General features: G+C 49.9%; 1 protein-coding gene across 1 annotated transcript; it reads right to left on the bottom strand.

Moving 5' to 3' along the window:
* Window positions 1–109: 109 nt before the first annotated feature.
* Window positions 110–18,611, bottom strand: LOC133627574 (forkhead box protein J1-B-like). Its single transcript, XM_062013854.1, has 3 exons — window positions 18,105–18,611; window positions 13,818–14,485; window positions 110–314 (listed from the first exon to the last, which is right to left on the bottom strand). Exons 1-3 carry the CDS (start codon window positions 18,609–18,611, stop codon window positions 110–112), a joined length of 1,380 nt encoding a protein of 459 aa, XP_061869838.1.
* Between the last annotated feature and the right edge of the window lie 4,049 nt (window positions 18,612–22,660).

Genomic DNA, 22,660 nt, shown 5'->3' with positions numbered 1-22,660 from the left:
GCGGGGCGGCGGCGCGGGCTCCGCGCGGGGCACGCTGGGAAGCCGAGTCCCCGCCCGCCGCCCCGCACGACGACTCCTGGCGGGCGCCGCCGGGGGACTACAGCTCCCGTCAGGCACCGCGGCTGCCGCCGGCGGCTTTGCGCGACAGCGAGGCGCGGGCGCTGACGGGAAGTGGAGTCCGCGGGGCGGCTGCGGGGAAACGGCGCCTGTCTCGCGGCTGCCGCTGCTCCCGGTCCCGCTCCCGCCCCGCAGCATCATCACCTCTGGGCACAGGCGTAAGAATCGCCCGAGGGTGGCAGCTGGAAGGGCCGTTCCTAAAAAGAGTCACAGAATGGTGGCAGTTGGAAGGGACCCCTAAAGCTCATCCAGCCCAACCCCCATCTCAGGCGGGTCCCACCTAGATCAGGTCACACAGGAGCGTGTCCAGCTGGGCTTGGAAACCTGCCGAGAAGGAGCCTCCGCAGCCTCCCTGGGCAGCCCGGGCCAGGGCTCCCTCACCTCAGCAGGGAAACGGCTTTTGCTCATGTTTCAATGGGACATTTTGTGTTGCAGCTTCTTTCCATCAGCCCTTGTCCTGTCACTGGATACAACAGAACAAAAGTGTTGCCCCAGCCCCCTGACACCCACCAGTGACATATCTGTCAGTATTAATGGGAACCCCCTGCAGTCTCCTCTTACCTAAACAGCCCCAGGGCCCTCCCAGCTTTTCCTCCTCACACACACGTTCCATCCCCTCAGCATCTCAGCAGCCCTGTGTTGCCTCTCTCCAGCAGTTCCCTGTCTCTCTGGAGCTGGGGACTCTGCCCTTACTCCTGGTGACCCTCAGTAGGTTCCTCTCTGCCCAACTCTCAGCCTGTCCAGCTCTCACTGACTGGCAGCACAGCCTCTGGTGAATCAGCCAGTGCTCCCAGTTTGGTGCCAGCAGGGAGCTCACTGAGGGTCCCTCTGTCCCCTCATCCAGGTCCTTGATGAAGGCGTTGAACAACACTGGCCCCAGAACCCATCCCTGTGGAACCCCACTGGCCACAGGCCTCCAACATGAGAGTGACGGAGCAGTGGCACAGGCTGCCCAGAGGGGTTGTGGAGGCTCCTTCCTTCGAGGTCTTCAAGACCCGCCTGGACATGTTCCTATGTGACCTGATCTAGGTGACCCTGCTTCTGCTGGGGGGTTGGATTAGATGATCTCTAAAGGTCCCTTCCAACCCCTACCAGTCTATTATTCTATGATTCTATGATTCTACATCTTTTAATGTCACAGAGCACTGTTGCAGTGCCCAGTGGTGGTGTGACCTCACAGAACGCTGCTGCAGTGCCGTGCAGTGCTGTCATTTCAGGGAGCACTGCTGCAGTGCCAAGATGTTCTCTGTGTCACACAGCCCCCTTCCAGTGCCTACATATGCTGTGATGTCACAGAGCACTGGTGCAGTGTCGAGATATGCTGTGATGTCACAGAGCACTGTAGCAATGTGCAGTTGTGACATGAAGTTATACAGCACTGTTTCAGTGCCCACATGTGCTGTGATGCCAGAGAGTCCCGTTTCATTGCCAGGATGTGATATTATGTCTTAGAGCACAGCTACAGTGCCCAGACGTCCTGTGGTGTCCCAGAGCACTATTGCAGAGGCCAGATGTGCTGCCATGTCACACAGCCCCGCTGCAAAGCCCAGATGTGCTGCTGTGTTACACAGTCCTGTTGCAGTGTGCACATGTGCTGTGATGTCACAGAGCACTGTTGTAGTGCCCAGTGGTGATGTGACATCACAGAACCCCGCTGCAGTGTCCTGCAGTGCTGTGATTTCACAGAACACTGTTGTAGTGCACAGATATTCTATTATGTCACACAGCCCCCTACCAGTGCCTACATATGCTATGATGTCACAGAGCACTGGTGCAGTGTCGAGATATGCTGTCACAGAGCATTGTAGCAACCTCCAGTTGTGATATGATGTCATACAGCACTGTTACAGTTCCCACAGGTGCTTTGATGCCACAGAGTCCCATTTCAGTGCCCAGATATTATGTCTCAGAGCACTGCTACAGTACCCAGATGTCCTGTCGTGGTTTGGCCCAGCCAGCCCAGCAGCACCACGACAGTCTCTTGCTCGGTGCCCCCATTCACCCCCATCCTCATTAGGATGGCGGAGACCTCAGCGAAATGGGAGTAAAAAGATAAGCGAGCTTGTTGTGGATTAAGACAAGGGCAGGGAGGGCTGGCTGCCAGTTACGCTTCTGGGCAAAACAGACTCCAGTACTCTTGAGAGGAACGTAGGAAAGGTTATTCTACAAGAAATAGAATGGAATAAAAGCAAAAAGGGAGCAAGATGAGGAGAATTACAACCAGCACTTTAAGATCTCCCTCCCCCATCCCTCCTTTCTTCCCCAGCCCATTTCACTGCTCCCCAGCTCTCTCTCCTTCCCCCTCAATGGCTCAGGGGGGCAGGGAAATGGGGATGTGGTCAGTCTCTCACAGATGGGCTCTGCTGCTTCTGACTTCTCAGATAAGGACGACTGCTGGCATTCTTCCCCTGCTCCAACACGAGGTTCCTCCCCAGGGAAACAGCCCTTAATGAACTTCTCTGGTGTGGGTTGTTCCCTGCAGCTGCAGCTTCTGTCCATACAGGGTCCCTCCCATGGGACACAGTCCTTGGTGAATATCTCTGGCGTGGATTCTTAACCACGGCTGCAGTTTCTGCAGTTGCAGGGTCTCTCTCTTGGGACAAGGCCTCTTCTGGGCATAAGTTTAATGAGCTGCTTTGGTGTGGGTTCCTCCCCACAGTTACAGCTGTGGATATTGGGTCCCCCCCACGGGACACGGCCTCTTCCAGCCATAGTCACTGCCCCTGGCTCGGGGCCTTTAATGAAGTGAATTGCTGCCCTGGTCCGGGGCCAGCTTTAGCAAAGTGAGTCTCTGCCCCTGATACGGGCTCATTATCAAAATGAGACTCTGCCCCTGATACGGGCTCAGTATCAAAATGAGTGTCTACCGTCGATGCTGGGTCTTTAAAGAAATGAAAATAAACCTCAGCTTCACCAGCTCTCTCCACAGAATGCAGGGGAGTCTCTGCTCCAGCACATCTCCTCCTCTCCTTCATCACTGACCTTGGAGTCCACATGGTTGTTTCTGTCACTGTTCCTACTCCAGAAGTGGGTCTGGCTCAGAGCTGGGGAGAGTTGCAAGAAACTTCTTACAGGAGCCACCTTTACAGCCCCTTCCCCCTCACCAGAAAAGGCTGTCATGTGAAACCATAACAATGTCACAGAGCACTATTGCAGTGGCCAGATGTGCTGCCATGTCACACAGCCCCGCTGCAAAGCCCAGATGTGCTTTTCTGTTACACAGTCAATTGCAGTGTGCACAGATGCTGTGGTGTCACAGAGCACTGTTGTAGTGGCCAGTGGTGCTGTGACGTCACAGAACGACGCTGTAGTGTCCTGGAATGCTGTGATTTCACAGAACACTGGTGCAGTGTCAAGTGTGATGTGATGTTACAAAACCCTGTTGCAGTGTCCTGCAGTGCTGTGATTTCACGGGGCACTTTTGCAGTTCCAAGATGTCCTATGATGTCACACAGCACCCTTCCAGTGCCTAGATATGCTATGATGTCACAGAGCACTAGTGCAGTGTCGAGATATGCTGTGAAGTCACAGGGCACTGTAGCAATATGCAGTTGTGATATGATGTTATAGAGCACTGTTGCAGTGCTCACATGTGCTGTGATGCCACAGAGTCCCCCTTCCAGTGCCCAGATATTATGTGAAGTGACAGAGCAGTGCTACTGTGCCCAGACGTCCTGTAATATCACAGAGCACTATTGCAGCACCCAGATATGGTATTATATATCAGAGCAGTGATGGAGTGCCCAGGTGTTTTGTAATGTCACAGAGCACTGTTGCAGTGCCCAGATGTGCTGTCATGTCACACAGCCCTGCTGCAAAGCCCAGATGTGCTTTTCTGTTACAGAGACATGTTGCAATGTGCACATATGCTGTTATTTCACAGAGCACTGTTGCAGTGCCCAGTGGTACCGTCACATCACAGATCCCCGCTGCAGTGTCCTGCAGTGCTGTGATTTCACAGAGCAATGTTGCATTTCCAAGATATTCTATGATGTCACACAGCCCCCTTCCAGTACATAGATATTCTATGATGTCACAGAACACTGGTGCAGTGTCGAGACATGCTGTGTTTTCACAGGGGACTGTAGCAATTGTTATAAATTGCTGTGATAAAGTTCACTGGCCAATTTAAATGACTCATGGATCAAATTTATTAAGCAAGTGGCAAATAAGCAAAACAGCGCTGGGCGGCTGGGAGACTCTGCTCACCAACAACTCACGAGCCCCCTCCCGTATCACAGTCCCTTTATACAGTCCTGATCAGTCGGGTGCATCGCTCCCTGGTGCACTCTGCGCATGTGCTCATCTTGGACTGGGCGGTCTTCTTCTGCCTCCTGGTGGTCGTAGGATGGTGGCTGGGATGAAGTCAGTAGTCTTCCTCTAGTGGCCCGCTCATGAACTCTTCTCCCGGCCCTTATCAGCTCATGCGCAACCTATTGTAGCTGCTATAAGCATCTCAGCCAACTGCAGCTGTGCACATTGTAGAAGCTTTACAGTTAAAGTTTTACCAGACTTTTACAATGACTTTAAACGGTTCCTTGCACAACTGTTCTGTCATGATTTGATTAACCAACACGACCTTTTCCATTACACTGCCTTGCAGTGTCACTGTCTGGTTTTCTCCAGCTGAGGATTGTGCCTCCCCAAAAGCAAGTGCACATTTGTGTGGATGGAAAGCAGGAGATGTCCTTGAGCTTGCTGAAGTGTGAGCTGGCCTTTAGGCTGCTGTTGTTAGTGCAGGCAGGATGTTTGGCTCAGCAACAGGGGAGAGAGAAATGCTTTTAGAACTAGAAGAATGTAGTGATCAAAGTCCATAGGACACAAACGGTGACACAGAAGGGAGGCAGCAGAGCAGCAGCCAAAGCCCATGTTTCAAGGTGCTTGTACAAGAGCACACTTGCAATACACCAAAGGATGCAAATACTTGTGCAAGTCACATAGGCTGCCCATAGAGTACTTAATTCTTCCTGCACTGCAGCTGCTAAACTCAGCCTCTCTGTCCCAGTGCAGAGAATTGATGTGTCTCTGGCAAAGCTCCCCATTTTCTCTCTGAGTGCCCTGTGTGAAAAAGCGGGGAGAAGATGGTGAGGCTGAGTGATATTTGCCAGTCTGCAGCTTGTCCTGCTGCCCTGGCTGGGACACCTGCCCTCTCACTTTCATATGGCCTCAGTTTCTGCTCTCAGCTTTTGTCTGCTCAGCAAAGTCTGCTCCCCACCAGGCTTTCATGGAATGAGTGCTGGAATGGGACCTGTGTCTTTAACACAGAGCATGAGTGCTAAATGAGTAGATGAGCCCTGTTGTGTGGGGCATGGGAAGTGTAGGCAGGAGCCTGTCAAGGCTTTGGAGGCTGTCATCCTGTGGTGCTGGAATGGGTGAGAGACATGCACGTGGCTGCCACCTCGTATTGCCGTGACCCTGCTCAGATCCTGCACAGCCAGTGCACACAGAGAGTGTCCACAGAGAGTGCCCACACACCCTGTGTGTTGCTCATCCAAAGCATTTCCCTGTGGCCTTTGCTACTGTAATTCTCTGGCCCAAGCCACTGGCCGTAGAGCACTCTGCTGCAAAGGTGATGGCTGCCCCTGCCGTGTCTGTAGCTTTTGGTGGGTGCTTGGGGTGCCCCAGCCCTGTCTGCCTGCTCATCCTGACAGGAAAGGCAGGGAGTGCCGAACCGTGCCGAGAGAGCTGCTCGAAGGAGTCCCAGAATGCCAGAGTGGTGGGGGTGGGAAGGGACCTCTGGAGCTCATCCAGTCCAACCCTCTGCTAAAGCAGATCCACCCAGATCAGGCTGCACAGGGACGTGTCCAGGTGGGGTTGTAAAAGCTGCTGAGAAGGAGCCTCCAGCCCCTCCCTGGGCAGCCTGGGCCAGGGCTCCCTCAGCCTCACACTCAAGAAGCTTTTCCTTGTGTTTAAGTGGATCTTTTTGTGGTCCAGCTTTTGCCCATTACCCCTTGTCCTATCACTGGAGACAGCAGAAGTAAGTGCTGCCTGTTCCTCCTGACATCCACCTTTTAAATCCCGCTGTTGGTGAGATCTCCCCTCAGTCTTCTGTCGGCTGAACAGTCCCTGGTCCCGCAGCCTTTCCTTGGAGCACGTGCTCAGGCCTCTGACAGGCTTGTGAGGTGCTGGGAGCCTGCCCTGGAGGACACGTGCCAGGCCTCCGAGGTTCCCTTTGCATGGAAACCCAGAAGAAAAGGGGAGGGGTTGTGCCCAGGCAGCAAGGTCTGCCTGTCGTGCTGATGGGGTGTGTGAAAGAACACTTGCAGAGGCCTTGTCTAAGGCAGCTACTCTGAGAGGTCTTTTGGATGAACCGAGTTCCTTTGCATTGTAAGCACGCAAAAGAGCATCTGGGATGACAGGAGAGTCACTGTGAAGGAACACAAAGTGAGTCCCAGCTCCCACGCCTGCAGCAGAAAGCTCCATCCCTCCCAGCAGGGTTGGAGGGCAGGTCTGCACCTTGAGCAAAGCTCCCTGAGCAGGGAGGAACAACAGCCACCTCTCAGCAGCTCAGTCTTCCTGAAAGCCTCTGCAGGTTCCTGCTGGGTCACATCCAAGCAGGCAATGTCAGGCTGGGGCAGGGAGTGGGGGCCGTGCAGGAGATGTGGCTGTAGCTCTTGTTCCTTGCCGCGAAGGTTGCGGCTCTCAGCCCAGGATCCGACTCTCAGCTGGGTGGGAAGAAATCCAGCTCTACTCAATGTGAGGGACAGCAGAAATGTTCACTTTATTACAGACTTCAACTTATAGACAATACAGGCTCCAAGGCAGCCCAGCAACAACAGCTGATAGGTCATTCAACACAAGGTCACCTTTTCATGTTCATCCCACTTGCGGTTTCTGCCATAAGCAAGCTGCTTCATGGTTCACATTCTCCTTCCTCAAAGATGTTTACCACTTTTAGCCAAGGACAGCCCGACCTTGAGTGAACAGAACGAGGCCTGATGCCTACGTGGCAGCAACTACTTTAATCACGGCCCTTACTCTGCTCTTGGTCATGCACCAAATCCATAGAACTAGAGCCCAGGCTGCCTTGCCCCAGCGGGCCGAGCATTATACCCCGGGATCTATGTCCATGCTCCCTCAGCTGTTCCTCCACAGTTCCTCAGACACTTTCTAGAACTGGGGGATCAGAATACGGCCCAACAAACCAAATGTCTCTTTCCTACATGTGCTGGTAGAGCAACTATCTCTTCATCCCATCTGATCAGGTGTTCAGTTTGTCACTTGCATGTGCAGTTTTCTGTTTCCTCCTCAAGGATCCTGAAGGAAGCCAGGGAGAGCCTGATGGCCAAAATGAAGAGGAGTCATGCTCTTGGAGAGGAGCTGGAGCTCTTGATCAGCAAGCTCTGCAGCCCCAAGGAGCTGGCCTAGTACCAGATGTTCCCTGGCGATTTGGTGCTGCGGGTGTTGCCTCAAACACAGGGTGTCTGGCTGGGACAGCAGTCTGTGGGGAAAGTGGTTTGACCCTAAACGTGGCTTTATGGGCTTCCCTCCAGCTGCACCTCATCCCTCTGAAGATCATCCCATCCCCACAAAGACCCCTCAGGCATCACAGTGTCCCTGCTCACCTCAGAGCCAAACACTTCCAGGAGCTGCCTGCCTGGGGCAGAGCATCAGCATCAGCATTGTCCCAGGAACAATGGACAATGCTGCAGTGACAATGGCAGGAGTTCCTGAAAGAGGTGGAGCCTTTGGAGGAGGAGAGACAGCCTGGTAAGGAGGGAGTCACAGCAGATGAGGGAATGAGCCCTGAGCTGGGGCTGCAATGACACTCTCTAAACTGGGGATGAGCCTGAGTGGAGACACAACCCCAGCTGCTGAGCATCCCCTTGGGTGAGCGTTACAGCTGCGTTGGGCTTAGAGCCCTGCTGGGCTTTAGGTTAAATCCTGTCAGGGATAGGACTGGGTTGAAGTCTCATTGGGATTTGGACTGGGTCTGGATGAGGTTAAATCTATGTAAGGTTAGGCCTGGGTTTGCACCACCCCCCTGGGATTTGGGCTAGTTTAGGATGAATTGAACTCCTGTATATGTAGGGTTAGGACTAGCTTAGGATTTGGGGGCTTGAGCTAGGTTAGGCTGAGTTCAAATCCTGCCCATTTAGGGCTATGAATGGTGCATGCTTCAAGCACTGCTGGGTTTTGGGCTGGTTCAGTGTTAGGTGATGTCAGAGACATGTAAGGTTTAAGCTGGTGTTTAAGACCCTGTTGAGGTTTGATTTCCAGGTTCACTGAAGTCGTGTATATTTAAGGTTCTGTCTGTGTGACGGTCAGGATCCTGTACAGGTTTGGGCTTGGTTAGGGTTCGGTGAAGTCTGTGCTTCCACCAGAGGCATCCTGAGCTCTGTGTCGTCAGCACTGGGCAAGGAACAAGGCTGTCAGGGTCGGTCCCTGCTGGTTGTTTGCAATGGGAACTTCTTCAGCGTGAATTGTCAAATACTGATGAGTAACTTGGACTCTGCATTGGTGACGTGGATTGGAAGAAGCTAAAAGTAGCCCAAGGGATGGAGCTGTGTCAGCACTCTAATTCTGCCCCTGTGGATGTGTCAGAGATGGAATTGTCATTGTCCAAGGGATGAGCACATTCACTCTCTTTCCTTCCCCCTCTTGCAGAATGTAGAGGAGTGGTCACCTGATGTGTTTGCACACAACGATGCCCGTGGCGATCACGCACTGAAACTCCTTTGCTCTGAACTCCTTGCACACTGGGATCTGATCAAGTGTCTCAAGGTCAGTAGGTAGAAGATGTGTCTCTTCTTCTATCTTGGATTGGATTCCAGTTCTTTCTCATTCTGCTGTGCTCTCTTTGAAATGCAATGTTAGCCCTATTGGAAGGCTTTGTGGACACTGCCCTTTCCCCAGGAAGCAAGAGCAAATGTTATTGAAGTCATGTTTTTAATTGGAATGGGATCCCTTGAAGCAGATGGGATCCCAACCAGACGTCCCCGTGAAAGCCATGGGAAATGTTACTTGGGAGCATTTGTGTTCCACATAAATGCAAATGTTGCATTTGTTAACATTGATGGGAAGGATGGTGCCATGCTCCTGTGTTCCATAGGCCTCTGAAGTGCTTCAATACTTCAGTACTGAAGTGGGGCTTAGAAGAAAGATGGGGACAAACATTTGATCAGGGCCTGCTGCACTGCTGATGCTGCTGGGTTTTAGTTTAGGCTGAGCTGCTGCAGCAGCCTGATGGTGTGTTTGATGGGAGCAGTGGCCTGCAAGGTAAGAGCAGGTCTGTTCTGGATTTTGTTCCCTATGGGGACAATGCTCTTGGCAGGTTCTCTGTCAATATTGAACCTGGGATCTAAAGCCTTCAGAGGCTTCATCTTGCAGATCCAAAGGCTGACGGAAAGTGCTGTTTGGGCTGAAGACTGGGTGTGAATGACAGTGTGTTTTCCTCTCTTTACTGTGCTGTGACTCAGGAGGGTACTGGCACAGAGCTGATGATCAGATCCCCATTTGAGCTGCGTTAGCCCGTCCCGGAGCTCTGCTGCTGCCCCTCTGGGCTGTGATCAGTGACACTGCTATGTCCAAACTTGTGCTTTCTGTGTGACCAAGAGAAGGCAGGAAATGGGGGCAGCTGGCAGCCTTGAAAGAGATGTGGAGGGGTCTGTGTTGTAGTGGTGCAGGCAATATTCATTCAAAGATGTAGAGAAGCTGGGGAATGCACGTGCAGAGACATACACAGGTAACACAGCACAAGCAACAGACTTGAGTTAAAGCCACCCTTGAGTCAAAGCCACCCTTCCTTGGCTGGCTACTTCCTTATATGCTGCTTCTGCCCATGTGATCAGCCAGGACCCAACTGATTTCTTTGCAGCACCTGTTTGTGATAATTGGAGTAGTTTGCGAGCTGCATTAACTTGTCCCTACCATCTTTATTCAAGCTGGCTGCTCCAAGCCACATCTGTGCCTACAGTTCCCCCCTTTTTCTTTTTTGGACCAGCCAGCCTTCAGCAGCACATTTCAAAATTAAAGGTACATGAAGAAAACATCAATATTTTTACCCATGGCCATGAGTTTACAACAAAAGGTCAATAACAGCTACACTGCTGAACAATACAACACAGAAATCCATCAACTCAAACAGAATGTGATGTGTGTTGCTAGGAGGGACGCACACTGGCGAGAAGGGATGAGTTCTCTGTGCTTCCACTGAGGTTTCTCTTCACTGAATGTAGTTTCAGACTCTTGTTTAACTTCTTTAGCATGCTGATCTGTCAGCTGGAAATATCTCTTCATCTGTAGAAAACACACCATTTCTGCTTTCAAGTTTCCACTGGCCATCTTGTGAAGATCTCCAGGTCTTTTAATGTGATGCAGATTGCTGGAGGAATTTGCAAGGAAATGTGACACATTTGCAGGAAACACGACAGTCAATAACTACAGTCACTGATATGATCCTGACTTGTCAGTTAACGTTGCTGTGATCAGGCCAAACCAGCATGCAATGGCACTCTTGATGCAATGGGATTCAGGAGCGAGAGACCCATTGAGCATCCTGGAGCGGATGTTTTTGCCATAGAATTTGCCAGAAACAATCACCACGAGACCAGAGGCCATTGTGAAAATAATAGTTAAGGGCAGAAAACGTCTGCTGGCAACAGCAGGGATTGAGGCAGACGTCATTTTCGTTCCTCTCACAGATGAGTTCTTGACCTGGGCACTGCAGCAGTCTGATGAATTACAGTGGCCTTGTTGTCTCATCCAGGGACTACAAATAATCATTATCCGGCCCATAAATTGATTTCTGCTCAATGTCAAATGGAAGATGGGCCAGTGAGACAACAGCACCCGTTACAGGCCTGACTGTATGATATTGGACATATTGGAAGCCATTGGGGCTTAACAGATGGCCCATCAGTTGGCAATGAAATTGGTGACAAGATATTGGCAGCTCCTTTATTGACACCTATGGGGGCAAGAATTGACACATTTTCTCAGTCCCACACATCACATGACTTCTTTCACCAAGGTGTGAAAATGCTGGCCAAGCACTTTGACCTGACCACATGGGACGCTCAGGGTATTGTTTCCACATGGCCTGCATGCCAGAATCAAATTGGCCTAGGAGCAGGAGTCAATCCCAGGGGCCTGGCACCATGAGGAACATGGCAATGGGCTGTCACAGTCTGTGCTCCCTTTGGACGATTTAAACCAATACATGTCACTATTGATACCTATTGGGCCATGGTTTGGGCCACAGCCTTAACGAGGGACAGCGCTCGAGGCGTCATAAGACATTGGAGGAGTTGCTTTGCAGTCCTTGGTGTTCCACGAGAGAGAAAACTGACAATGGTTGGGGATATAGAGGCAGTAGAACACGTGAGTTTCTGAACTTATGGGGTGTCAGACACACCACTGGGATCCCAGGGAACTCTACTGGTCAAGCCACGATCGAACGTACTCACCAAGCTCTAAAGGGGCTGATAGAGAAACAGAAAACGGGGGAAGAGGGGGTGAGCCCTCAAGACAGACTCATGAAAGCCCTTTCTACAGGGAATCATCTCAGAACTGTGGCAAACCGGAATGAAGCACCGGCATTGACACACTTTGCCCAAATGAGTCGGCATTTGGAGTTTGCTGACAAACCTAAAGTTTGGTCTAAGAATCCCACCACTGGAGAGTGGCAAGGGCCTGCAGATCTGTTCCCGTGGGGAAGAGGCTGCGCTTGTGGCGTTACAGATCAAGGTCCCCGGTGGATTCCAGCAACGTGGATCAAGGCACATCAACCAAAAGGCCTTAATGACTGTAAGAGCAATGGAGAAAACAATCTTGAGGAAAGAACCAAGTGATCCACCCTCAACCCATCACCCTATTGAAATGGAAAACCTGTCAGCTGTGGCTGCTGCAAATTCCTCCAGCAATCTGCATCACATTAAAAGACCTGGAGATCTTCACAAGATGGCCAATGGAAACTTGAAAGCAGAAATGGTGTGTTTTCTCCGGATGAAGAGATATTTCCAGCTCACAGATCAGCATGCTAAAGAAGTTAAACAAGAGTCTGAAACTACATTCAGTGAAGAGAAACCTCAGTGGAAGCACAGAGAACTCATCCCTTCTCGCCAGTGTGCGTCCCTCCTAGCAACACACATCACATTCTGTTTGAGTTGATGGATTTCTGTGTTGTATTGTTCAGCAGTGTAGCTGTTATTGACCTTTTGTTGTAAACTCATGGCCATGGGTAAAAATATTGATGTTTTCTTCATGTACCTTTAATTTTGAAATGTGCTGCTGAAGGCTGGCTGGTCCACAAAAGAAAAAGGGGGGAACTGTAGGCACAGATGTGGCTTGGAGCAGCCAGCTTGAATAAAGATGGTAGGGACAAGTTAATGCAGCTCGCAAACTACTCCAATTATCACAAACAGGTGCTGCAAAGAAATCAGTTGGGTCCTGGCTGATTGCATGGGCAGAAGCAGCATATAAGGAAGTAGCCAGCCAAGGAAGGGTGGCTTTAACTCAAGTCTGTTGGTTGTGCTGTGTTGCCTGTGTATGTCTCTGCACGTGCATTACCCAGCTTCTCTACATCTTTGAATGAATACAACCTGCACCACTACAATAGTTTGTGTTGGTCTGTGTAAGCTCCTCCCCTTCCTGACATTCCTGCCAGAGTCATCACCCAGATGCTGTGCTTCCCCAGCTCATTTTCAGCTTCTTGTCTGGCAGTGTGTTCTGATGATGGAGCTGCTTGATCCTGCTGGGCTGCATCCACAGGGTGACTACAGCTCTGTGGGTGGTCGGTATCATCTGGACAGGTCCTTTCCACTTTTCCTTCAGTGGTCCTCAACTATCAAGTGAAATCAACTCAACAGACAAGTAAATAGAAATACATTCCATTCCAAGGGCCCCTGAAAGAAATCTTTGCTTTAAGAGCCGTAGGAACCAAAGCTCACACTTCTGGACCCCTCCGTCATCATCTGCATTCAAGGTGTAGCTAAGGAAATGGCTATGGCTGTGTAGGTACTCTGAAGAAGACAAGGAGGAAGGTCAAAGGAACAGAGCAGAGCATTTCAGGGGACCTTGAAAGAAAAGAGAGTGGGTATCAACTATTTGAGGCCTATAGTCAAAAACAACTATGTGAAAATAGAGAAAGATCTTGAAAGCACATGGGAGAAATGCCCCTGTCAAACACTCCCTGTGGGGCTGGTTTTGTCTCCCTCTGGTTTTTCATGAATAATCTTACAATTAAGCTGGGAAATCACTGGGGATGTCTCTGTCTGGAGAATCTTGTCTCAGCAGCATGGGGGAGCATCCTTTGCACGGTGAGTGGCCTTTGATAAGACAGATCTCAGACTGCTCCACTCATGTCTGCTGGCAAATAGGCACCGTTGGATTTGGTGTAGCTAAGCAACTCCTGAATGGCTCTGGCTGTGTACATGTTCTCATCAACAAAGCAAGGAGGAAGGGCAAAGCAGCAGCGCAGAAGAGAGAAGGGTACTCACTATTTCAGGCCTATGGCCAAAGCCAACGCTGTGAAATCACAGTGACATGGACTTCTCCCGTGGCCTTTAAAGATCTGGCAAACACTCCCTGTCGTGCTGGTTTTTCTCCCTCCATCTTTCCCAGGACTAATCTTACAATTGAGCTGTGAAATTCTTGGGGATGTGTCTGTCTCGGGGAAATCTTGTCCCAGCAGCATGGGGGAGCATCCTCTGCTCGGTGACAGGCCTTTGATAAGAGGGATGTCAGAGTGCTCCACTCACTCAGCTGCTGGCAGAGGCATCCTTGTCTTCGTGCAGTAGAGACAGTCGTTTGTCTCTTTGTCCAACTCCTGTTGCAGGAAAGAAGTGGCCATGAAGGTTTCATCAAAGTCCAGGTTGTTGACGCTGGCTTCAGTGAGGAGCTGCTGCTGCTCCTGGCCATCCTGGAGCTGATGGATGTGGTGCCCGTGTGCCGTCAGCTCTGGCTCGTGTTCTGCGGGGCTGTTTGGTTCTGTGAGCTCCAGAAGTGGAGAGTCACGGTTCGAGATGGTGATGAAGCTGCTTTCCGAGTCAGAGTCACTGCTCACAATAATGTTGAAGCTGGTTTCCCTGTCCAAGTCATCACATGGGATGGGGTTGAAGGTGGTGTCGCAGTCCAAGTCCCCTTGCAGTGCCCCCAGCTCAGGCTGCTGCTCCTGGCTCAGCAGAGCAGGGTTGCAAAGTCGAGCCACCTTCGCCATTCCTGCAGGCGATGGCTTCTTGCGCTTCTGCCCTGCTTTGCCATCCGCTGCAGTCAGAGACTCGTTGCTGGTGGCTTGTTCAAAGTCTTCGAGCATCTGTTGCACCTCCCTGTTGACACTGAGGATGGAAGTGTAGGTGCCAGAGGAGGTGTCGGTGGTGGTGAGGCTCTCTGTTCCTTGCAGGGCTGTTGTGGGGCAGGCCGTGTGGCTCTAGAGACAGAAGAGAAAAAGCAAAGTAAAAGCAATGGTGAGTGTTGGGCTGGTGCCGCAGCACCGAGCTGCGTGGGGCTGGGGGAAAGGCACATTGACCCCTGGGGACAAAGAAAGATGAGACAACAATGTCAGGGCATCTTTAGGTTGATGAGCAGAATAAGCTGTGGTGCACTGAGTGACGTGCTGAGCTCTGATAGGAACAGAGCCTGAGAAAGAAAGACAGAAAGAAAGGAAGAAAGAAAAAGAAAGAAAGGGAGAAAGAAAGAAAGAATGAAAGGGAGAAAGAAAGAAAGAAAGAACGAGAATAAAGAGAAAGAAAGAAAGGAAAAAAAGAAATTAGGAAAGAAAGACATTAGGAAAGGAAAGAAAGAAAGAAAGAAAGAAAGAAAGAAAGAAAGAAAGCAAAAAAGAAAGAAAGAAGGGAAGAAAGAGAGAAAGTAAAAAAGAAAGAAAGAAAGGAAGAAAGAAAGAAAGAAAGAAAGAAAGAAAGAAAGAAAGAAAGAAAGGTAGAAATGGAGAAAGGGAGAAAGAAAGAAAAGGAAAGAAAGTAAGAAAGAAGGAAAGAAAGAAAAGAAGGAAGAAAAAGAAAGAAAGGGAGGAAGGAAGAAAAGGACAGTAAGAAAGAACGAAAGAAAGAAAAAAGAAAGAACGAAAGAAAGAAAGAAGAAAAAGAAAGAAAGAAGGAAAGAAAAGATGGAGGGAAGAAAGACAGAAAAAGAAAGAAAGAAAGGTAGAAAGGGAGAAAGAAAAAATGAAGAAAGAAAGAAAGAAAAGAAATGAAGAAAGAAAGAAAGGGAGAAAGAAAGAAAGAAAGAGAGGAAGAAAGAAAGAAAGAAGGAAAGAAAGAAAGAAAAAAGGAAAAAAAGGAGAAAGAAAGAAAGAAAGAAAGAAAGAAAGAAAAGGAAAGAAAGGAAGAAAGAGAAAGAAAGAAAAGAAAGGAAGAAAGACAGGAAGAAAGAGAGATGGAAAGGGAGAAAGAAAGAAACAAACAAACAAAAGGAAATAAGAAAAGAAAGAAAGAAAGGGAGAAAGAAAGAAAGAAAGAAAAGGAAAGAAAGGAAAAAAAGAAAGAGAGAATGAAAAAGAAAGAAGAAAAAGAAAGAAAGAAGGAAAGAAAGAATGGAGGGAAGAAAGAAAGACAGAAAAAGAAAGAAAGAAAGGTAGAAAGGGAGAAAGAAAAAATGAAGAAAGAAAGAAAGAAAAGAAATGAAGAAAGAAAGAAAGAGAGAAAGAAAGAAAGAAAGAAAGCAAGCAAGAAAGAAAGAAAGAAAGAAAAAAAGAAAGAGAGAAAGAAAGAAAGAAAGAAAGAAAGAAAGAAAGAAAGACAGGAAGAAAGAAAGAAGAAAGGGAGAAAGAAAGAAAAGGAAAGAAAGAAAAGGAAAGAAAGGAAGAAAGAGAAAGAAAGAAAGAAAAGAAAGGAAGAAAGACAGGAAGAAAGAGAGATGGAAAGGGAGAAAGAAAGAAAGAAACAAACAAAAGGAAATAAGAAAAGAAAGAAAGAAAGGGAGAAAGAAAGAAAAGGAAAGAAAGGAAAAAAAGAAAGAGAGAATGAAAAAGAAAGAAGAAAAAGAAAGAAAGGATGGAGGGAAGAAAGACAGAAAAAGAAAGAAAGGTAGAAAGAAAGAAAGAAAGAAAAAATGAAGAAAGAAAGAAAAGAAATGAAGAAAGAAATAAAGGAAGGAAGACAGAAAGGAAGAATAAAAGAAACAAAGGAAAGAAGAAAGAAGGGAAGAAAGGAAGAGAGAAAGGGAGAAAGAAAGAAAGAAAGAAAAGAAAAGAAGAAAAGAAAAGAAATGAAAGAAAGAAAGAAAGAAAGAAAGAAAGAAAGAAAAGAAAAAAGAAAGAGAAAATAAAAGGAAGAAAGAAGGAAAGAAAGAAAGGAAGGTAGAAAAAGAAAGAAAAGAAGGAGGGAAGAAGAAAGAAAGAAAGAAAGAAAGAAAGGAATGAAGGAAAGAAAGAAGACAAAAAAAGAAACAAAGAAAGAAAGGAAGAAAGAAAGGGAAAGAAAGTAAGACAAGGAAAAAAGAAAGGATGGAAGAAAAAGAAAGAAAGAAAGAATGAAAAAGAAAGAAAGAAAGAAAGAAAGAAAGAAAAGAAAGTAAGAAAGAAGGAAAGAAAGAAAAAAGAAAGAAAGAATGAAAAAGAAAGAAGAAAAAGAAAGAAAGAAAGGACAGAGGGAAGAAAGACAGAAAAAGAAAGAAAGGAAGGTAGAAAGTGAGAAAGAAAAAGTGAAGAAAGAAAGAAAAGAAATGAAGAAAAAAGAAAGAAGGAAAGACAGAAAGAAAAAGAAAGAAAAAGAAAGAAAGAACGAAAGAAAGAAAGAAAAAAGGAAGAAAGAAGGAAAGAAAGAAAGGAAGAAAGAAAGAAATAAAATGAAAGAAAGTAAGAAAGAAGGAAAAAAAGAAAAAAGAAAGAATGAAAAAGTAAGAAGAAAAGAAAGGAATGAAGGAAGGAAAAATGAAATATAAAAAAATATAATTAAAAACAAAGGAAGTCACAAAGATAAAGAAAGAAGGGGAGAAAGAACTGTAAAGGAAAAGAAAAAGAGAAAGAGAAAGAGAGAAAAGAAAGAAGGAGGGAAGAAAGGAAAAAACAAAATATGTAAAATTAAACAAAATGCCATTTGAAAAAACACTGAACAGAGGAAAAAAAAGAAGTGGAAACGAAGAGCAGGAGCACAGAAATCCCTGCAAACAATCCAGGCTGTGCTCAGTGCACAGCCACAGCTGAACGACACTGTACAATGGTCACACATTGCAGCTGATGTCTCTGCTCCCCATCTGCCCTCCTCAGCCCAAACTCCCTGCAGCCCGGGCTGCCTCTGTTCTTCCCTGGCTGCTTCACACCTTGAGCATTCCTGCCTGCAACAGCCCTCTGCAGAGAAGGGCTGGAAACCTTCCTGCCTTTGTTACTAAGCACAGTTCATGACGAGCACAGAGAGGATCCAGCCGTGAGTTGGAGGAGAAACCACCCCACTGGCACACAGCTCCTGTCCTGAATCCCTCCCGTAGGTGCCCCCAGCACAGGGGATGGGGAGGAACCAGGTGAGCCTGGAGAGGAACCAGCAGGTCCCCTTCTTCCCTTCCCTTCCCTTCCCTTCCCTTCCCTTCCCTTCCCTTCCCTTCCCTTCCCTTCCCTTCCCTTCCCTTCCCTTCCCTTCCCTTCCCTTCCCTTCCCTTCCCTTCCCTTCCCTTCCCTTCCCTTCCCTTCCCTTCCCTTCCCTTCCCTTCCCTTCCCTGTGCTGGGCTTCAGCAGCTGCTGCACACCCCCTGCCTGAGGACAAGGTGGCCACACCTGGGCAGGGGGTTGCAGGGTCGTGCCCAGCCCTGCCTGGAGCAGCCCCCAGGATGGTTGGCACGCTCTGGCTTTGGGCTGGCAGGAACACAAGGGGAAGGCTGAGCCACCCGGGTCCCTCCTGCCCTGCCCCAGCCCACAAAGCCTCAGCCCCAAGCTGCTGCCCATCCCAGCCCCTCCTCAGCAGCTGCCCGTGCTGCTCTCCTCCCAGCAGCACCCAGCATCCCCGCAGGCCCTTCCCCTGCACGCTGGGGCTCTGCAAAGCCCTGCCCAGCCCTGTGGGCACAGGGGCTCAAAGGCAAGAGCTCTGCCAGTCTCCTACCTGCCAGCTGGGATCAGCGTGTCGGAAGTAGCTGAAGTTGTCCCTGATCCACTTGTAGATGTCAGAGAGGGAGATGCTGGGCTTCTGGCTGGCTTCCATGGCCATGCAGATGAGGCTGGCGTAGGTGTAGGGTGGCCTGACAGAAGGGTTGCTCCTGTGGCCAGTGTCCTGTGCGAGCTCAGGGCTCAGCACCGTTCTGGAGGCTGAGGAGGAGATGGGCTGGCAGGGGGAGTGGGACAGAGCCCCGCAGGCGGGCTCAGCAGCCAGGGCTGAGCACGGGGCAGCCAAAGTGGAGCAGCGCTGAGAGCTGGGGGGGTCAGGGCCGCCCAGGCAGCAGGAGGACTTGGCCAAGCCGGTGTTGGCCAAGGAAAAGTCCTTCAGCCACAGGAGACTGGTCAGATTGTCGTCTGAGTCCTCCAAGGTGAAGCTTCTCCCTGCCGCAGTGGCTTCCCAGTCGCTGCTGGAGCTGCCTTGAGCCATGTCTGGGCGTGCTGGCTGCTCCTCCATTCCCCGAGCCCACGGGAAGGGAAGGGAAGGGAAGGGAAGGGAAGGGAAGGGAAGGGAAGGGAAGGGAAGGGAAGGGAAGGGAAGGGAAGGGAAGGGAAGGGAAGGGAAGGGAAGGGAAGGGAAGGAGACCCGGGGCAGCCGCTGCTCGGGCGAGAGGCAGCGGGCTGAGGCTCCCCGAGGCTCCGCGGCTGTTTTCTCTCGGCTCGAAAGCCGCAGCGCCGGCGTGTGTGAGGCAGAAGGCAGCGGGCAGCGAGCAGCCCGAGCAGCCGGCTGGCGAGTGCGGCCCCGCTCCCGGCCGAGCCCCCGCAGCCGCGCACCGGTCCCGGCCCGAGCCGCGCGGCCGCGGTTCAAAAGACGCCGCAGGCGCGGGACGGGGCCGGCGCTGCCCCGCGCACACACAAACGGCCTTTTCTGCTCCGACACGAGGCTCGGGGCGGCCACAGCCCGTGCCCGGCCCCGCGCCGGCAGCACACGCGGCCCGGGACGCTTCTGCTCGGCTTCTCCGGCCGCAGACGAACGAGCCCGAGCCGCCGCTTCCCGCCCCGCCGGCGGCTCCGCTCCCTCAGCGGCAGGAGCTGTCCCTGCCGGAGCTCTCCTGAAGCCGGCGAGGGCCGGAGCGCGGCCTCCGGCGCGGCCCTGGGCTCTTCCGAGCAGCCGGGGACAAAGCACTTGAGGCCCCGTGCTGCCCCTTCACGGGCTCTGGCACCCGCCAGCCTTCCCCCACCGCTGCCCCGTGCTGCCCCACACCGCTCTCTGCAGAGCTTTGCAGCCAAGAAGATATTCTCTCCACTCTGGCTACAGCCCTGTCTGGGTGATGCACCATTGCCAAGAGGTTAGAATACGTAGCTGGGGCGCTCTGGATCGCTTTGCTCAGCGTGGTCCGTGGACACTGGACGTCGTCTGGACCTGTGGAGGCCTCGGCGTTATCTAGATCGCCACAGATGAGTTCCAGCACAGCTAATTGCAGGGGTTCTTCTTCATCATGTGAGAGGAGAGCGACCAGACTCCACCACGATGTGCATCGACTCAAATGTATTGTCACATAATCACCACTTCTATACTTTCCCAAATGCTGCTCATGGCAACTAGTTACCACTGAGCCTGAACCTGATGGGCCTCACTGGGGTAGGCAAGACACCCTTCTATCAGGTGGGTGCCAGTAAAGCAGGTTTTTTATCTGTTCAGGTGTAAAATCCCAGGTTATGGGAGGTGATAACCCCACCCAGGGACTGACCGATTCAGGGGCATTTGAACATCTTTCCATCCCAAATTTGTCCTCTCTGATACCCAGATGAGTCCAGATTCCACAGAATATGTAATCTAGCAGCCATGTTAATTAGTAATATTACAACTCTGATGGAAGGGTGACTAAGGACCTGGGAAGTCTGTGTAACAAAATTGTCTCCATCAGTCCGAGCTGAGGGGAAAGAGGTGCGTTGCCCCAAGACCTCCACAAGACAGCTCCCACAGCACAGTAAATCCATCAACAACAGAATGAGACTCACAGTTATTATTCGGGCCATCATGTTCCCAGGCCCCTTCATCCTTTGCACAAAGTCATGCAGCCAACTTAGCAAAGCTATCAAGGTTAGAGCCCAGCTCAGAGCCAGGGTTAGTAGCAGCGTGTTCCCAAACATTGGGAAGGGAGAGATAAGCTGCATTACAGCAAGGCTCCCAGACCAGCACAGGAGCTTTGCACTCATGAGCTTACTATAATGACAATGCATTTGACGTAAAACTGCTGTTATCTCGCCCCATCTTGGGTGCTAATAAGGTGTGTGGTGGTTTGACCCTGGGAATTTTTGGGAAGCAAAGTTTGGTGAAACCAAAGTTTGGGGGAGCAAAAGCTTGGAGAAGAAAAAGATTGGGGAAGCAAAGTTTGGGGAAGCAAAGGAAAAGGAAAGTAAGTGGATGAAAGAAAAGCAAAGCAAAGCTTGAGCAAGCAAAGTAAAGCAAAGCAGAGTTTGGGGAAGCAAAACTGAGGGAAGCAAAAGTTTGGGGAAGCAAAGCTTGGGCAAGCAAAGCAGAAGTTTGGAGAAGCAAAAGTTTGTGGTAACAAAGTTTGGGGAAGTAAAACCTTGGTTAAGCAAAATCTTGGGGAAATAAAAGCTTGGGAAGTAAAAGTTTGGGAAAGTAAAAGTTTGGGGAAGAAAAAGTTTGAGGAAGCAAGGCAAAGTTTAGGGAAGAAAAACTTCGGGGAAGCAAAAGCTTTGGGAAGCAAAGCTCAGGTAAGCAAAAGCTTGGGGACGCAAAGCAAAGGTTGGGGAAGGAAAGCAATACTTGGGAAAGCAAAGCAAAATTTGGGGAAGGAAAGCAAAGGAAAGCAAGTGGATGAAAGAATAAAAAGAAAAAGAATATGGAAGAGAAGCAAACCAAAGCAAGGAAAAGCAAGGGAAAGGGGAAGGGAAAGGGAAAGGGAAAGGGGAAGGGAAAGGGAAAGGGAAGGAGAAAATAGAGAGAAAAGAGAAAAGAAATGGGAAGAAAACAATCCCCAGTGATGAAGGAAGTAAGGAAAACACCAAGTAGTAGTAAAGGGAACGAAACAGGCACAGAAAGAGCAATGAAAACTCCATGAGTGTTTGGGAACTGAGGAAAAAAAGTGATGGAATGGGGAAAGAGACTAAAATGAATTAAACACTTTCTGCCTCACACGCTCACGGTACTGCAGACACACAGCCTGGCTGAACTCAGGATTCAAGGCAGCTCTTCAAGGCACAGAAATCATGCATTATGAGATAAAACCCATTTTCCTCTTTCCTTGAGCTTATGCCAGGGAACAAACAGCAAGTGCTGTTCCCCTCAACTCCCCAGGGGAACCCACAGCCCAGCCCAAACTCGTGACGTGGCTGGACTGCTCCCCTGGGCAGCCGTGCAGCTTGTGTCCACACTGAGCAGCAGCAGCAGAATGAACCAGAGCTTGATGAACACCACAGGGCAAGGATCACCCAGACACTTGTAGTTTTAGGACTAAGCCAAAACAGGGCAAAGAGAGAAGATTTAAGAAATGTGAAGAAAATGGCCATGTAAGATTTGTCCAAGTCACTCTCCCTCATCTTGAGCTCTGCAACTGAGAGAAACAAAGCCAAGCAAAATCCCCCACACAGCGTCACTCAATGCACTGACCACAGGATTGGCCTTTCTCACCCGCTCTTCCCGAGAGCTGTTTTTGTCCAGGTTATTGAAGGCATTTGCCACTTGGGCCAGATCACCTGATGGTAACAGCAGGAGGTTGATCATTATGGCAAGGTCACTGACAAACCTCTGAACTCCTGGAACCTTTTGGCTTGCAGACTTCTTTCACAATGGCCTCTGCCTTCTCCCCCAGGCTATTGTTTGCTTGCATCTCTTCCAGAAGAGTCTCTCGTGCTTCCCTCAGCATCCACAGCTCCCTCCCAATGGTGTCAACGTGTTCTTGCTGTGGAAAAGAAAGAGGATGAGAATTGATCAGCCCTGCTACAGCGTTTTGCACCACTTCTGAAAGTCATGACAACAAATCTAGCTATTTACTTCCCTGAAACTCCCACGGGGCTTTGACAGTGAGTGCATTACAAGTACAGCTATGTCTAAGGCCAGTGTCTCTGCATTCAAACGTAGCTCTGTGATGCCAACCTTGAGAGCTGTGTTAAAGCAGTTTACCTTTGTGGCAAAAGATGAAGGGCTCCCACTGCTCAGCAAAGCTTTCCTGCCTCTTGTTTGAGCAGCTCCAAAGCCTGCTGTGGAACAGCCTCCAGTACAGTGCATCCTTTCTCTCCAAGGCCAAGGTCCATGACACCTTCCTGAGGAGTGACACTTAGGAAGCTGAACTAGGAAATCAATGCTGTCTTTTTCACGTGACACAGCTGAAGCCAGGGCACTGTGTAGCTTGTCCTTATTCTGCATAACGTTAGCATCTCTGCAACAGCAATCCTTCCACTCTCAGAAAATCTGAGCGTTAACACTGCCTGGCCACGTTTCTGTCAGGAAATCATAATCCCCGTGGTGCAGGAGAGGCAACAGAATCCACTGCTGCACGGCACAAAGCAGCCCCGTGGGAAGCTTTGCAAAGTGGC

Source organism: Colius striatus, chromosome 22 (assembly GCF_028858725.1).
Source record: "Colius striatus isolate bColStr4 chromosome 22, bColStr4.1.hap1, whole genome shotgun sequence".
Classification (NCBI taxonomy): domain Eukaryota; kingdom Metazoa; phylum Chordata; class Aves; order Coliiformes; family Coliidae; genus Colius; species Colius striatus.
This window is presented reverse-complemented; position numbering and strand designations above follow the sequence as displayed.